Source organism: Lynx canadensis, chromosome C2 (genome assembly GCF_007474595.2).
Source record: "Lynx canadensis isolate LIC74 chromosome C2, mLynCan4.pri.v2, whole genome shotgun sequence".
NCBI classification, from domain to species: Eukaryota; Metazoa; Chordata; class Mammalia; order Carnivora; family Felidae; genus Lynx; species Lynx canadensis.
The window spans coordinates 63,324,756-63,342,999 of NC_044311.2; the positions used below are offsets into that span (position 1 = coordinate 63,324,756).

Consider the following 18,244-nt stretch of genomic DNA (forward strand, 5'->3'; position numbering starts at 1 on the left):
CACGTATCTGACTCTTGATCTCAGCTCAGGTCTTGATCTCAGGGTTGTGAGTTCAAACCCCATGTTGGGCTCTGCTCTGGGGGTAAAGCCTACTTAAAAAAATAAAATTAAATAATGAAAACTTATTCTGAAATAGAAACTTAAATCACGAGAACATTTTAAGTCAAGCTCAATTAACGGGTACTATTGTTTTTCTCCTTTTTTTTGGGGGGGGGGATTGGATTTTCAGTAATTCCATATAATCCTTCAAGTCATGAGAGTTTGGACCAAGTTGGTGAAGAAAAGGAGGTAAGATAATTAGTTTTATTGTATATTACATCATTAGCTTTTTAATAAGACTTGACAGTTAAAAAATATGAAAATTAACTTGCTTAGATTTTAAATCATAATGGTAAAATGCAGGAATGATTTTTAATGATGTTTGAGTTTTATTCTGATTTAATCTAATAATTGCTAATTTCATTTAAATTAAATCTGGTGGGATAACTTCTTTCTTTATCCTTTTATTTATTTATTTTTTTAACAGGAGAAGATCAAATTTAATAACCATACAGGGATAACTTATTTTTATTTAAGACAGCATAATCTAAAAAATTATTAAAATTTTAATTTAATATAATTTAAGAGTGAGGTTTAGAATACTTGGTAGTATATTAAGATATATTGTAGATCCTTCCATATTATGGGCTAGTTGTTTATTTCAAGTATAAATGATTAAGCATCTCAAATACTATTATTTTTTCTATTAAATGTTTTATCAACTTTTAAAGCAGTAAGTTTTTAGTTAAAGATATTTAATTAAAATAATATATATATATTTTTATGAAATTTATTGTCAAATTGGTTTCCATACAACACCCAGTGCTCATCCCAAAAGGTGCCCTCCTCAATACCCATCACCCACCCTCCCCTCCCTCCCACCCCCCATCAACCCTCAGTTTGTTCTCAGTTTTTAACAGTCTCTTATGTTTTGGCTCTCTCCCACTCTAACCTCTTTTTTTTTTTTTTTCCCTTCCTTTCCCCCATGGGTTTCTGTTAAGTTTCTTAGGATCCACATAAGAGTGAAACCATACGGTATCTGTCTTTCTCTGTATGGCTTATTTCACTTAGCATCACACTCTCCAGTTCCATCCACGTTGCTACAAAAGGCCATATTTCATTCTTTCTCATTGCCACGTAGTATTCCATTGTGTATACAAACCACAATTTCTTTATCCATTCATCAGTTGATAGACATTTAGGCTCTTTCCATAATTTGTCTATTGTTGAGAGTGCTGCTTTAAACATTGTGGTACAAGTGCCCCTATGCATCAGTACTCCTGTATCCCTTGGGTAAATTCCTAGCAGTGCTACTGCTGGGTCATAGGGTAGGTCTATTTTTAATTTTCTGAGGAACCTCCACACTGCTTTCCAGAGCGGCTGCACCAATTTGCATTCCCACCAACAGTGCAAGAGGGTTCCCGTTTCTCCACATCCTCTCCAGCATCTATAGTCTCCTGATTTGTTCATTTTGGCCACTCTGACTGGCGTGAGGTGATACCTGAGTGTGGTTTTGATTTGTATTTCCCTGATAAGGAGCGACGTTGAACATCTTTTCAGTGCCTATTGGCCATCCGGATGTCTTCTTTAGAGAAGTGTCTTTTCATGTTTTCTGCCCATTTCTTCACTGGGTTATTTGTTTTTCGGGTGTGGAGTTTGGTGAGCTCTTTATAGATTTTGGATACTAGCCCTTTGTCTGATATGTCATTTGCAAATATCTTTTCCCATTCCGTTGGTTGCCTTTTAGTTTTGTTGGTTGTTTCCTTTGCTGTGCAGAAGCTTTTTATCTTCATAAGGTCCCAGTAATTCACTTTTGCTTTTAATTCCCTTGCCTTTGGGGATGTGTCGAGGAAGAGATTGCTACGGCTGAGGTCAGAGAGGTCTTTTCCTGCTTTCTCCTCTAAGGTTTTGATGGTTTCCTGTCTCACATTCAGGTCCTTTATCCATTTTGAGTTTATTTTTGTGAATGGTGTGAGAAAGTGGTCTAGTTTCAACCTTCTGCATGTTGCTGTCCAGTTCTCCCAGCACCATTTGTTAAAGAGACTGTCTTTTTTCCATTGGATGTTCTTTCCTGCTTTGTCAAAGATGAGTTGGCCTTACATTTGTGGGTCTAGTTCTGGGGTTTCTATTCTATTCCATTGGTCTATGTGTCTGTTTTTGTGCCAATACCATGCTGTCTTGATGATTACAGCTTTGTAGTAGAGGCTAAAGTCTGGGATTGTGATGCCTCCTGCTTTGGTCTTCTTCTTCAAAATTACTTTGGCTATTCGGGGCCTCTCGTGGTTCCATATGAATTTTAGGATTGCTTGTTCTAGCTTCGAGAAGAATGCTGGTGCAATTTTGATTGGGATTGCATTGAATGTGTAGATAGCTTTGGGTAGTATTGACATTTTGACAATATTTATTCTTCCAATCCATGAGCAGGGAATGTCTTTCCATTTCTTTATATCTTCTTCAATTATCTTCATAAGCTTTCTATAGTTTTCAGCATACAGATCTTTTACATCTTTGGTTAGGTTTATTCCTAGGTATTTTATGCTTCTTGGTGCAATTGTGAATGGGATCAGTTTCTTTATTTGTCTTTCTGTTGCTTTGTTGTTAGTGTATAAGAATGCAACTGATTTCTGGACATTGATTTTGTATCCTGCAACTTTGCTGAATTCATATATTAGTTCTAGCAGACTTGGTGGAGTCTATCGGATTTTCCATGTATAATATCATGTCATCTGCAAAAAGCGAAAACTTGACTTCATCTTTGCCAATTTTGATGCCTTTGATTTCCTTTTGCTGTCTGATTGCTGATGCTAGAACTTCCAGCACTATGTTAAACAACAGCGGTGAGAGTGGCATCCCTGTCGTGTTCCTGATCTCAGGGAAAAAGCTCTCAGTTTTTCCCCGTTGAGGATGATGTTAGCTGTGGGCTTTTCATAAATGGCTTTTATGATCTTTAAGTATGTTCCTTCTATCCCGACTTTCTCCAGGGTTTTTATTAAGAAAGGGTGCTGGATTTTGTCAAAGGCCTTTTCTGCATCGATTGACAGGATCATATGGTTCTTCTCTTTTTTTTTTGTTAATGTGATGTATCACGTTGATTGATTTGCGAATGTTGAACCAGCCCTGCATCCCAGGAATGAATCCCTCTTGATCATGGTGAATAATTCTTTTTATATGCTGTTGAATTTGATTTGATAGTATCTTATTGAGAATTTTTGCATCCATATTCATCAGGGATATTGGCCTGTAGTTCTCTTTTTTTACTGGGTCTCTGTCTGGTTTAGGAATCAAAGTAATACTGGCTTCATAGAATGAGTCTGGAAGTTTTCCTTCCCTTTCTATTTCTTGGAATAGCTTGAGAAGGATAGGTATTATCTCTGCTTTAAACGTCTGGTAGAACTCCCCTGGGAAGCCATCTGGTCCTGGACTCTTATTTGTTGGGAGATTTTTGATAACCGATTCAATTTCTTCGCTAGTTATGGGTCTGTTCAAGCTTTCTATTTCCTCCTGATTGAGTTTTGGAAGAGTGTAGGTGTTTAGGAATTTGTCCATTTCTTCCAGGTTGTCCAATTTGTTGGCATATAATTTTTCATAGTATTCCCTGATAATTGTTTGTATCTCTGAGGGATTGGTTGTAATCATTCCATTTTCATTCATGATTTTATCTATTTGGGTCATCTCCCTTTTCTTTTTGAGAAGCCTGGCTAGAGGTTTGTCAATTTTGTTTATTTTTTCAAAAAACCAACTCTTGGTTTCGTTGATCTGCTCTACAGTTTTTTAAGATTCTATATTGTTTATTTCTGCTCTGATCTTTATTATTTCTCTTCTTCTGCTGGGTTTGGGGTGTCTTTGCTGTTCTGCTTCTATTTCCTTTAGGTGTGCTGTTAGATTTTGTATTTGGGATTTTTCTTGTTTCTTGAGATAGGCCTGGATTGCAATGTATTTTCCTCTCAGGACTGCCTTTGCTGCGTCCCAAAGCGTTTGGATTGTTGTATTTTCATTTTCGTTTGTTTCCATATATTTTTTAATTTCTTCTCTAATTGCCTGGTTGACCCACTCATTCTTTAGTAGGGTGTTCTTTAACCTCCATGCTTTTGGAGGTTTTCCAGACTTTTTCCTGTGGTTGATTTCAAGCTTCATAGCATTGTGGTCTGAAAGTATGCATGGTATAATTTCAATTCTTGTAAACTTATGAAGGGCTGTTTTGTGACCCAGTATATGATCTATCTTGGAGAATGTTCCATGTGCAGTCGAGAAGAAAGTATATTCTGTTGCTTTGGGATGCAGAACTCTAAATATATCTGTCAAGTCCATCTGATCCAATGTCTCATTCAGGGCCCTTGTTTCTTTATTGACCGTGTGTCTAGATGATCTATCCATTTCTGTAAGTGGGGTGTTAAAGTCCCCTGCAATTACCACATTCTTATCAATAAGGTTGCTTATGTTTATGAGTAATTGTTTTATATATTTGGGGGCTCCGGTATTTGGCGCATAGACATTTATAATTGTTAGCTCTTCCTGATGGATAGACCCTGTCATTATTATACAATGCCCTTCTTCATCTCTTGTTACCGCCTTTAATTTAAAGTCTAGTTTGTCTGATATAAGTATGGCTACTCCAGCTTTCTTTTGGCTTCCAGTAGCATGATAAATAGTTCTCCATCCCCTCACTCTCAATCTAAAGGTGTCCTCAGGTCTAAAATGAGTCTCTTCTAGACAGCAAATAGATGGGTCTTGTTTTTTTATCCATTCTGATACCCTATGTCTTTTGGTTGGCGCATTTAATCCATTTACATTCAGTGTTATTATAGAAAGATACGGGTTTAGAATCATTGTGATGTCTGTATGTTTTATGCTTGTAGTGATGTCTCTGGTACTTTGTCTCACAGGGTCCCCCTTAGGATCTCTTGTAGGGCTGGTTTAGTGGTGACACATTCCTTCAGTTTTTGTTTGTTTGGGAAGACCTTTATCTCTCCTTCTATTCTAAATGACAGACTTGCTGGATAAAGGATTCTTGGCTGCATATTTTTCCTGTTTAGCACATTGAAAATATCGTGCCAATTCTTTCTGGCCTGCCAAGTTTCAAAAGAGAGATCAGTCACGAGTCTTATAGGTCTCCCTTTATATGTGAGGGCACGTTTACCCCTTGCTGCTTTCAGAATTTTCTCTTTATCCTTGTATTTTGCCAGTTTCACTATGATATGTCGTGCAGAAGATCGACTCAAGTTACGTCTGAAGGGAGTTCTCTGTGCCTCTTGGATTTCAATGCCTTTTTCCTTCCCCAGTTCAGGGAAGTTCTCAGCTATAATTTCTTCAAGTACCCCTTCACCTTTCCCTCTCTCTTCCTCCTCTGGGATACCAATTATGCGTGTATTATTTCTTTTTAGTGTATCACTTAGTTCTCTAATTTTCCCCTCATACTCCTGGATTTTTTTCTCTCTCTTTCTCTCAGCTTCCTCTTTTTCCATAACTTTATCTTCTAGTTCACCTATTCTCTCCTCTGCCTCTTCCATCCGAGCCGTGGTGGTTTCCATTTTGTTTTGCATTTCGTTTAAAGCGTTTTTCAGCTCCTCGTGACTGTTCCTTAGTCCCTTGATCTCTGTAGCAAGAGATTCTCTGCTGTCCTCTATACTGTTTTCAAGCCTAGCGATGAATTTTATGACTATTATTCTAAATTCACTTTCTGTTATATTATTTAAATCCTTTTTGATCAGTTCATTAGCTGTTGTTATTTCCTGGAGATTCTTCTGAGGGGAATTCTTCCGTTTGGTCATTTTGGATAGTCCCTGGAGTGGTGAGGACCTGCAGGGCACTTCCCCTGTGCTGTGGTGTATAACTGGAGTTGGTGGGCGGGGCTGCAGTCAGTCCTGATGTCTGCCCCCAGCCCACCGCTGGGGCCATAGTCAGACTGGTGTGTGCCTTCTCTTCCCCTCTCCTAGGGGCGGGATTCACTGTGGGGTGGCGTGGCCCGTCTGGGCTACTTGCACACTGCCAGGCTTGTGATGCTGGGGATCTGGCGTATTAGCTGGGGTGGGTAGGCAAGGTGCACGGGGGCAGGAGGGGCAGGCTTAGCTCGCTTCTCCTTAGGTGATCCACTTAAGGAGGGGCCCTGTGGCAGCGGGAGGGAGTCAGATCCGCTGCCGGTGGTTTGGCTCCGCAGAAGCAGAGTTGGATGTTTGCGCGGAGCGAGCAAGTTCCCTGGCAGGAACTGGTTCCCTTTGGGATTTTGGCTGGGGGATGGGCGGGGGAGATGGCGCTGGCGAGCGCCTTTGTTCCCCACCAAACTGAGCTCTGTCATCCGGGGGCTCAGCAGCTCTCCCTCCCTTTGTCCTCCAGCCTTCCTGCTTTCGGAGCAGAGCTGTTAACTTATGACCTCCCAGTCGCTAAGTCGCGCTTGCTGTCGGAACAGTCTGTCAGGCCCCTCCGCTTTTGCCAGCCAGACTTGGGGGCTCTGCTTGGCCGGGGAGCCGTCCCTCTGCCCGGCTCCCGCCCGCCAGTCCGTGGAGCGCGCACCGCCTCGCCGTCCTTCCTACCCTCTTCCGTGGGCCTCTCGTCTGCGCTTGGCTCCGGAGACTCCGTTCTGCTAATCCTTTGGCGGTTTTCTGGGTTATTTAGGCAGGTGTAGGTGGAATCTAAGTGATCAGCAGGACGCGCGGTGAGCCCAGCGTCCTCCTACGCCGCCATCTTCTTCCCCTCCAAAATAATATTTTTTAAAAAATATCTTGTAGTGAAAAAGACTTAGGGGTACCTGAATGGTTCAGTCAGTTAAGTGTCTAACTCTTGATTTCAGCTGTTTGTGATCTCATGGTTCGTGGGTTCAGGCCCCATGTCGGGCTCTGCACTAACAGCACAGAGCCTGCTTGGGATTCTCTCTCTCCCGCCCCCCACTCTTTCTGCCCCTTCCCCACTTGGGCTCTCTCTTTCTCTCAAAATAAATAAATAAACCTTAAGGGGAAAAAAAAAAGATTCATCATGTTTCACACCTTCCACTCCCACTTTGACTTCTGAGAGGCAGCTCTTTTTAATCATTTCTAGTTATGCTTATAATGTTTATAACTCTTCAATTTTCCAACTTTATATATTGCAGGCCAGAAAGATTTTGTTCATAATTTCTCCCCCTTTTTCCATCTCTTTCCAATATTTGATAGGTATATTATGTTTTACTCCTAGTTACCTTTAAAAAACCCCAACTTTGGGGCGCCTGGGGGCTCATTTGGTTAAGCACCTGACTTGATTTCAGTTCATGTCATGATCTCCAAGTTTGTGAGATCGAGCCCTGCATTGGGCTCTGCACTGACAACGTGGAGCCTGCCTGGGATTCTGTCTCTCCCTCTCTCTCTGCCTCTCCCTTGCTTGTGCTTTCTCTCTCTCTCTCAAAAATAAACAATGAATAAGTAAATAAATTCCCAGCTTTTTATTGTGGAAAATTTCAAACACAATTAAAAGTAAACAGAGTAGTATAACAAAGCCCCTGTATCCATTACCCAGATAAAACAGTTATCAGTATATGGCCAATGTTGTTTTGGCTATCCATTTCCCTTAGCCCTGTATTATATATACTCCTGTATTATATTTTATATTATCTGTATGAGATTATCTTTCTTCTTGAAAAACTCAATATTTCCTTTAGTGAGAAGGTACTAATGATGAATTTCTTTAGTTTGCGTTTGTCTGAAAATGTTTGTATTTCACTTTTGTTTTGAAGGCTATTTTTATAGATCAGCAGGGTTTGTTTTATTTAGATCCTTTAAAGGTGGCATGCCACTAGTTTCTGGTTTCTGTCTTGTTAGTGATTCTGTGAAGGTACTGTGCTTTTGTTCCATTTCATTCTCCTTTGTAGTTTCAGTTAACCACATTTAATTTTTTTTTTTTTATGTTTATTTCTAAGACAGAGACAGAGCGTGAGTGGGGGAGGGGCAGAGGGAGACACAGAATCAGAAGCAAGCTCCAGGCTCTGAGCCATCAGCACAGAGCCCGATGCGGGGCTCGAACTCACGAACCGCGAGATCATGACCTGAGCCGAAGTCGGATGCTCAACCGACTGAGCCACCCAGGCGCCCCCAGTTAACCACATTTAAAGTCTGTATATTACCTTTCCTTCTTACCATTCTATGCTTTCTTCATCTACTCTAATCTGGTTTCTTTTACTCCTCTTTATTTATTCTTGTTATCACATCAGATTATTATTTCTAGATTTTTGTGTGACCCTTCTCTTGAAACCTCATTCTCCTTCAGTTTTCATGATACTTTTTTTTTTCTTTTTTGTGCTTACTAGTTTTTCTCAAAATTTGCTCTTTGTTTTCTTGATACTCTTCACTTGAGAAAATTCATACTTAATTCTTATGGGTACATGTTGATTGTATGTGGAGGATTTTGCAGATGTGTTAAAACAGATTATCTTTGGTCTTGTCTATAAATTACCAGAAGCCCAAGTTTCTAGTTGTAAATGGATTATAAGGCTGGTTTTGTCATTCCAAAAGAGCTTGGTATTGTGTAGAAAAGAATGTTTTCCATTAGTTAAGCTGCCTCATGCTTATTTTCTGTTTATAGCTTCCAAAAATATCTCTGAATATATCTGCTCATTAGTCCAGATTTGATATATCAAGCTTCCAGTGGACTCTTTAATCTTGCAATCCCATTGTATCTTGTATCTTCAGTATGAAAAGCCAAGCCCATTATCTCAACAGCTCTGTTAATCTTATCCTATGTGCACACTTTGTTTTTCTGTCAGTAGTACCTCCAGTCTCCCAGTCATCAAAGTTAGTGTCATTTTTTTAATTCCATTGCCTTCATACCCAAAGTTATCACATCTTAAGACATCCTTTAACATTTCTCAGATTTCAACTCCCTCTCCATTCCTATCAGTACCCTTCTGACCTCAACTCATGAATTCATCCTTTCCTTGAGTAGTTAGATTATATCGTTTGGAATGAATAAGAAAAGAATTATTAAGAACTTAAATCAGAAAATACTTTAAAAACATCTTAACCAGGTACTGGAAATATAATGTGTTATGCAAAATTCCTCCAGGTGTAACTATTTGATATTAATGTTCTCGACAGGCAATGAACACCAGAGAAAGTGGCAAAGCTTCATCCAGTTTAGGTCTTCAAGATTTTGATTTGCTTCGGGTAATAGGCAGAGGAAGTTATGCCAAAGTATTATTGGTGAGGTTAAAAAAAACAGATCGTATTTATGCAATGAAAGTTGTGAAAAAAGAATTGGTCAATGATGATGAGGTAAGTAAGCACAATGTTTTATCATTTCTGAACTGTTAAGTTGGCTTAAGTGTACTATTTCATAGAAAACCTCAATGTTTTGTCTTATCATTTCAGTCTACATTTCTAAATATATGCTTCTAACAGATTACATAAGATATATTTAATGTAATCTGATGACTACTAGACCTTTAAGAAATAAAAATCAAGCCATATTATTATCAAGGAAAAGTACTTGATCTTTGTGAAAGTTTTCTAGACTGTTTCATAATACTGAAAGATTTATTGGTGTTTTTGTATATAAGCTGTTGTTTCATGATTATCATGAAACAGTAGTAGTTAGTTACTTACTTGTATTTGTGATCATTGAATTACTAAGAACAAATTTATCATAGTTTTGATGATAATTCAGTTTGACATGGATTTCTTTCATATTTTGAAATAGGATATTGATTGGGTACAGACAGAGAAGCATGTTTTTGAGCAGGCATCTAATCATCCTTTTCTTGTTGGGCTGCATTCTTGCTTTCAGACAGAAAGCAGGTAAGATTGAAAGATAATGGAATGATTCCTGGGCTCTACACCTTTTGGTATATTACACAATGAAAACTGCTTTCTACTATAAGCCGGAAGCGGAAGACATGGAGATGGACACAAGAGTACTCTGTTTAAAATTTCCTGCTACTCATACTCCATTCAGTGATAGCCGTCTAACGGTGGATCAGCAGTAGGAAATTTCCTGCTTTGGGCAAAAAAAAAAAAAAAAAAAAAGACCGGGTCATAATTATGGCACTAAAAATCTAACTTTTTAAGTATCTTCAAGATTCTAGTTTTAAGACTTAAAGTTTCCTAGAGTTTAACTAGAGAGAGAAATCCTAACTTCTTTACCTTAAGTGACAGTTAAATAAGACTTGTTTTGCAAGGGCCAAAGTTGAGGTGAGAGTAAGAGGCTCTGGATTGCTAGTGGTACTACTTTCAAATGGAAGAAGCAGTTCTCACAGTTATGCTGGTTTACTTTTTTGTATCTTCTGTGATTAAACAGCTTTCTTCTCCAACTACCCTTTGTTTCCGCCAAATTCCTGGAGTGTTTGTTCAGGATAAATCTGTAGAATGCTCTCTATGTTGTAACTGCTCTCTATAGTGTTTAAAAATGCAAAGTTACACTGCCTCGTTTTGGATTTTGGTGTCATGTGCTCTCTCCTGTGTTTTTTTATTTTTATTTTTTAAGCCCACTGACATGTCAAGTTCCTAGAGTTAAGCCCTGCTAATTTTCTTTCTTTCTTTCTTTTTAATTTTATTTCTCCCACGTTTTCATTTAAATTCCAGTTCATTCACATACAGTGTAATATTAGTTTCAGGTATAGAATTTAGTGAGTCATCACTGACCTATAACACCCAGTGCTCATCACAAGTGTCCTCCTTAATCCCTATCACCCATTTAACGCATCGTCCCCATCCACCTCCCCACCAGTAACCATCAGTTTGTTCTCTATAGTTGAGTCTGCTTCTTGGTTTGCCTCTCTTTTTTCCTTCCTATGTTCATTTGGGTTTTTTTTTTTTCTTATCTCTTCTGTGTTTTAGATTGTTCTTTGTCATAGAGTATGTAAATGGAGGAGATCTAATGTTTCATATGCAGCGACAAAGAAAACTTCCTGAAGAACATGCCAGGTACCGTTGGATTTTTGTCTGGGGTCGTGGGTAGGGGATGCTATGGGACTTTTTATGTGCCAGTGTTTCAAAGGGTAGATAAATCACTTATTTTGATACTAGTTAATTTTTTGGAAGTCATATAGAGGCTAAGGTAAAAGTTTCTATTATAATATATGTGTAACATTATGTATTTACATGTATTAATGTAAGTAATTGAAAAGTATAAAAACTATTCAAGGGGAAACCTTCAGTTTACTAAACCCAATTATTTTATCTATTTAACGTCCACCATTGAAATAATTGATGGATTTACACTTATTATTTGTATATACTTGAGAGTAATAAAACAATTCCTCTTAAGGTTTTATGTAATTCTGACTATTCTTCCTGTAATTACAATTTCTGAATTGTTCTGCCTTTGGCTTTTTTTTTCTCTGATCTCATACATGTTGATGAATAAGAAAAGATCATTAAATATTATGTATTTATTTGTTTATTTTCTGTCCTTAATTTGACATTATTATATAAGATTGTAAATTGCTTATATGTTGGAGGAATTAGGTAGGGAAGGATCATGGCCTTGGAGAAGTTTAATTCATCAGTGCCATGATGTGTTTTGTTTTGTACTCATAATTAGCAATAATTCTCACCCTGTTGTGCTCCGCAAAAGATGAGGCATATGAGTTTGTATATGCGTGTAACAAAGGTTAAAGATTTTATTTTTGTAAGTACTTAGTGGAAATCTTTTTTTTTTTTATTTTTTTTTATTTTTTAGTGTTGATTTTTGAGAGAGAGAGAGACACACACACAGCGTGCAAGTGGGGGAGGGTCAGAGAGAGAGAGGGAGACACAGAATCTGAAGCAGGCTCCAGCCTCTGAGCTGTCAGCACAAAGCCTGATGCGGGGCTCGAACTCACAAACAGTGAGATCATGACATGAGCCAAAGTCAGATGCTTAACCAACTGAGCCACCCAGGTGCCCCAATTTAGTGGAAATCTTGCTAATACATTGATTCTTTCTTATCAAAAAGAGATACTATCCTTCAATTTTATAAAAAGGTAGAAATTGTACTAATCTAATCTCAGACCAAACTGTGTTTTGTTTTAATTTCCTGTATGTTCATTTATTTAGGCTTTATTAAATGGTTGCCCTTCATAGCAGAGCCACAAATGACATTTCTAAATGTGACCAGAGCCTGTATTTGTTCCTTGTTTGTTCAGTTGGACATGGGGAAAGTAGTTTTTACTGTATTAAAGTGTCAGTTCTGGTTTTGTGCTTTTCTGGGAACCAAAGTACAAAATAAGGGCTCAGGTTCTCTATTCATAGAATTAAGTAACTGAGAAGGTTTGTGTTATGTACCTCCAAACATGATCATGATAACATTCCCCAAAGTAGCAATAAACCAACTTGAGTGTTTTATTTTCATTGTTCAGGTCAAAAGTTCTGGTTATCGCCAATGAGTTAGTGGCAGTTTTTAAAAAACCCTTTCTTTGATGTTAAATGGTATGGTTGTAGGATAATTCATTTTCTAGAATTTTGGTATGCATTTTATAGTTTGAGTTAAACTTTTAGTATTTTTTTTTTTTTTATTCCAGACCAATCAATGATTCTTAGCATTTGGAGAGATCATTTGTCTCTTAGAGAAGTGATAGAAGCTATGGAAACTCTGTAGAGGGAGGAGATGTAGATGTACACACGTACGCACAGCTGAGCCTCCAGTTGTAGCAGTGTGGACTGTCTGAAGTCTATGTAAGGACCCAGATTAAGAACTTCTGTTTGAGACTTTCAAATTAATAATTTTTTGAAAAGTATGAGTTCAATGTAGACTGGAACTTCTGTAATAGTGTTTTGGGCTCAGGTATTTTTTTCTTTATTTCTTTTTAATTTTTTTAAAGTTTATTCATTTTGAGAGAGCAAGCATGTGCGAGAGAGTGCACGCACATGCGCGCATGCTCGAGCAGGGGATGGGCACAGAGAGAGGAGAGAGAATCCCAAGCAAGCTGTATGCTGTCAGCACAGAGCCTGATAGGGAGCTTGAATCCACGAACCACGAGATCATGACCTGAGCTGAAGTCAGACACTCAATGAACTGAGCCACCCAGGCACCCTTAAGATATTTTAAAGTGTACTTCAGTTTGTGTTTTGGTGTCATTTCTAAAAACATAGGGAGAAAAAAATCTTTTGACACGATTTTGGTGTTTTCATTTGCAGATGGGGATAGGACTTAAATAACCTCTTCTAGAAACTTACCACAATTCCGAAACTTGAATCAAATGAGTTATTTTTCTTTTTAGATTTTACTCTGCAGAAATCAGTCTAGCATTAAATTATCTTCATGAACGAGGGATAATTTATAGAGATTTGAAATTGGACAATGTATTGCTGGACTCAGAAGGACATATCAAACTGACTGACTATGGCATGTGTAAGGTGAGAGGCATTTCTAGTTAATCAGAAGGTCTCAGCAGCTCATAAAATTGTTTTGGTAAAATAACAATATTTAAAGATGGAGAAATGATTGCTACCCTGTTTGGGATGCTTTTTGGAATTTTAGCACAAAGAAAAATATACATGTTTTCTAATCATTTACAAAAGTCCGTATTTTCTGTGACTGTTATATGTGCTATAATAAGAGTTAATTTCTTTTTATTGTGTGTAACATTTTATTTTGAATGTTGTGAAAGTATTGGAGAAAATTTGGAAATAAAAATTGTCTGCAATCCCATGACTTTAGCGTAACTACTTGCGTGTCACCTTCTAGTTTTCGCCATTTAATTGTGACTCGTGATAATGTATTCAAGATTTTCCCAGGAAATGTATCATTTTTTGTATTTAAAATTTAAATATCTGACATAAAGTACAGTAGAACAAAATAAGAATTTCAGTTACTCTCAGGACATGTCCTTTATTTCTCGGACCTATATTCTTTTTGTAACAGTTTTTTATTTAAGAGTCCAGTGTTTTTCCACAAAATGTGTAGGGTGCTACTCTCCTTGTTGAAGTAGCCGGGCCAGAATTATCTGCACACGGTAATATGGCAACAAGCATGTAAACGTATGGATCACACTCTCCCATTTACCTGAAGGAAGTGCCTCCAGAGCTTGGAGATTATTTAAACTATTTAAATGCTAACATTAAGTAAGACACTCTAACAGTATTGAAGATTTAATGTCATTATCTCTTGATAATGACCTTAAAAGAAAATCTTTACCTCAGGTATTTTTGCTTTTAGGTACAAAACTCAGACATTTTTATCTTGTCTTATATTAAATTTCTATTTCCTTAAATTTTTCTATTATACACATCTTTAGTTATAAACAAGTAAACATTTAGTAGGCAAACCCCTATATATCCATTTTTTATGAGATTTATGATACCTTTTTTTTTTTATCTCTGTCACTTTTTTACCAGGGGATTTTTTTCTTATTTCAAAAGAAAAATGTTATAATTTGTCAAAGGAAAATAAAGCTGAACAGCAACAACAAAAAACCCATTAAAAATGTTAACCTTGTTAGAAAGTGTACACATTAAAACAATAGTCTTTATTTTTGCATGCCAGATACTGTTTTTTTTTTTTTTAAATTATAATAGTCTGCTTACAGAGTCTGAAGAAATGGCATTCTTCTATGTCATTGGTGAGTGTATGCATTGTCATAACTTTGTAAAGCAGTTTGGTGGGGATGTATCAGGAATCTTAAAGATACACAGGCACACTCTTTGATTTAGAACTTCTGCCTCTGGGATATTCTTTTTTTACATTTACATCCAAGTTAGTTAGCATATAGTGCAATAATGATTTCAGCAGTAGAATCCAGTGATTCATCCCCTACATATAATGTCCAGTGCTCATCCCAACAAGTGTCTTCCTTAATTCCCCTTGCCCATTCAGCCCACCCCTGACCCAGAACCCCCTCCAGCAACCCTCAGTTTGTTCTCTATATTTAAAAGTCTCTTATCTTTTGTTCCCCTCCCTGTTTTTATATTATTTTTGCTTCCCTTCCCTTATGTTCATCTGTTTTGTATCTTAAATTCCACATATGAGTAAAGTCATATGATAATTGTCTTTCTCTTACTGACCAATTTCACTTAGCACAATACACTCAAGTTCCATCCATGTTGTTGCAAATGGCAAGATTTCACTGCTTTTGATTGCCGAGTAATACTCCATTGTGTATATATACCACATCTTCTTTATCCATTCATCCGTCAATGGACATTTGGGCTCTTTCCATACTTTGACTATTGTCTATAGTGCTGCTATATTGGGGTGCATGTGTCCCTTCGAAACAGCACACCTGTATCCTTTGGATAAATACCTAGTAGTGCAATTGCTGGGTCCTAGGGTAGTTCTATTTTTAATTTTTTGAGGAACCTCCATATTGTTTTCCAAAGTTGCTGCACCAGTTTCCATTCCCACTAGCAGTGCAAAAGGGTTCCTCTTTCTCCACATCCTTGCCAACATCTGTTGTTGTCTGAGTTGTTAATTTTAGCCATTCTGACAGATATGAGGTGGTATCTCATCATGGTTTTGATTTGTATTTCCCTGATGATGAGTGATGTTGAGCATCTTTTCATGTGTCTGTTAACCATCTGGATGTCTTTCACCCATTTCTTCCCTAGATTATTTGTCTTTTGGGTGTTGAGTTTGATAAATTCTTTATAGATTTTGGATACTAACCCTTTGATACGTCATTTGCAAATATCTTTTCTGCCTCTGGGATATCCTGAGTAAATTTTTTGGCCTATGAGAAAAGGTTTATGACCAAAATTTTTTTCTTGTAGTTGGTGATAAATATTTTAAATATTTTAAATAATCTAAATGGCTGGTAAGGAGAATAATTAGGGGAAATTACAGAGTGACCACAAAACATAGCATTATAAAGTCATTTAGAAGATGTTTGCCAAAACTTCATAACAATATAAAATGTTTATAAATAACATTAAATAGAGTTTTAAAGTATGGCATTGTCTGTTTCTTTTTTTTATTTTTATTTTTTTAAACTTTTTTTTTTCAATGTTTCTTTATTTTTGAGAGATAGAGCACAAGCAGGGGCAGAGAGAGGGGGAGACACAGAATCCGAAGCGGGCTCCAGGCTCTGAGCTGTCAGCACAGAGCCCGACGTGGGGCTCGAACTCACGGACCGCGAGGTCATGACCTGAGCTGAAGTCGGACGCTTAACCGACTGGGCCACCAGGCACCCCTGGCATTGTCTGTTTCTATATGTGTTATTGTATGTTCTATTATGTAGCATCATATATTCTGTTTACTTTTACATATTTTTGAGGTTATTATAATGGGCATGCATTACTTAATAAAACTCACAAAAATGAATTGCCTTTTACTTAATTGTAAATTTACTGTTAGCTTGTTTTTAAACTATCTTTTTATTGTTGATATCTTATTTAATTGCCTTGTGGCCAGAAAATGGTCTGAATGATATTAGTTCTTTGAAAATATATGAGATTTCCTTTGTGACTTAGTATTTGGTCAGTATCCCATATGTACTTTAAAAAGGATATATAATCTCTTTTTTGCATGCAGGGAGTCTATGTCCTTCACACTCTCTCTTTTCTTTCCCCTTTTCTCCTCATGTACACATAGATTATACATATTTGTATGTATGTATGTATATTATATGTATGTATATACATATTATATGTATGTATACATACATATATGTATATGTATAATATGTATATGTATGTATATACATATTATATGTATGTATACATATGTATGTATATTATATATGTATATGTATATTTTATATATACATATATATATATTTAGCTTTTGTCAAATCTTTTTCTGCTTACTAATTTTTTTGTCTGTATGATATGTCATTTTCTGATACAGATGTTTTGAAATCACCTGTCATGATTTGGGATTGTATTATCAGTTCAGCCTGCTATATCAATATACTGTAGACTAAGTGGCTTAAAAGACAGACATTTATTTCTCATAGTTCTGGAGACTGGGAAGTTCAAGTTCAAAGTGCTAGTAGATCCAGTGTCTGATGAAGGCACTCTCTATGGTTTTCAGATGCATGAAGGCACTCTTCATGGCTTGCAGATGGGTGAAGGCATTCTTCACGGTTTGCAGATGTGTTTTTTTGTTGTATTCTTACATGGCAAGGAGAGAAAGAGGGAGTTCTCTTCCTCTTATAAAGACACTAATCCCATCATCTCTAATAACTAATTACCTCCCAAAGTCTCCATCTCCCAGTGTTATCACATTAAGTCTTCAACATATGAATGGCGGGGGGGGGGGGCCATACAAATGTCCATTCCATAGCAGGGATTGTGAAATTCTTCTAATTTGTCTATTTTTACTTTGTGTTTTGAGGCTGTGTTGTTAGGTGCATACAAGTTTGTTATAAATTTTTGGTGATTGTTCCATTTCTCAGTGTGTAGTTTTTCTGTTACACACATTAGTGTCTTCTGCCTTAATTTTTTCCATCTGGTAGCTATTGAAATACAAAGCCAAAAAATTTGTGCCTTAGGAAAAACAACCAACAGTGCTTGTGTTAGCAGGTGGGATTTAAAGTGCTTTTCTTCATAAAATATGATTCCTTTTACTCATATAATTAAAATTTTTATATTAAGTTTTTACCTGAATATAAATTATTTCAAGTACAATTTTTATTTTAATTGAACTGTCCACCAACATCTAATGAGGACAGGCTTTCTTTAAGCTATTTAGGGGCAACTCATGATTTTAATAATAAAGACAACTGTACTAGTAATATTTTATTTAAGCTTAATATATTACCTGTAGATGCTGAGCTTATATAACAAATGAAATAAAAGAGATGAATTTAAAAGATAATTTTTGATCTTATTATTTCTTTTCTCTTTTTTCTTTCTTTTTTATTTTTTCTAAAAGGAAGGATTACGGCCAGGAGATACAACCAGCACTTTTTGCGGTACTCCCAATTACATTGCTCCTGAAATTTTAAGAGGAGAAGATTATGGTAATAAATAAATAGGTGTTATTTTAGCTAAGTGCTAGATGGGTGGTTAAATGTGGTACCCACTGCATTATAGTACTCTGTAGTATTTAAATACTAATCTTATTAATATAAACTTCCTTGATCCCCTTAAAACCTACATGAAAACCCTAAAATATGAATGAAATAAGAGACAGTGGGACCTTAGCAGTATTTGGGGGTACAGATTTGAATATTTTATTAATGGCAACACTAAAAGTTCTAGGCACTAATCCAAGCAGTTTCCATTATATTAACTAAATTAATCCTCTCAATAATCCTAGGAGGTAAGCACTGTTAATTCCCATTTTACAGAAAGTTTAGATAACTTGCCCGAGGTCATACAGCTAGAAA

At 36.8% G+C, this 18,244-nt stretch overlaps 1 protein-coding gene across 1 annotated transcript in view; it reads left to right on the plus strand.

Moving 5' to 3' along the window:
• The window catches only part of PRKCI (protein kinase C iota), a 76,843-nt gene that overhangs the window by 48,551 nt on the left and 10,048 nt on the right, over nt 1–18,244 (plus strand). The window contains exons 8-13 of the mRNA XM_030329960.2: nt 230–288; nt 9,096–9,272; nt 9,697–9,794; nt 10,833–10,919; nt 13,196–13,331; nt 17,788–17,875. Coding sequence (XP_030185820.1) covers nt 230–288; nt 9,096–9,272; nt 9,697–9,794; nt 10,833–10,919; nt 13,196–13,331; nt 17,788–17,875 — 645 coding nt within the window. The remainder of the gene's footprint in view (nt 1–229; nt 289–9,095; nt 9,273–9,696; nt 9,795–10,832; nt 10,920–13,195; nt 13,332–17,787; nt 17,876–18,244) is intronic.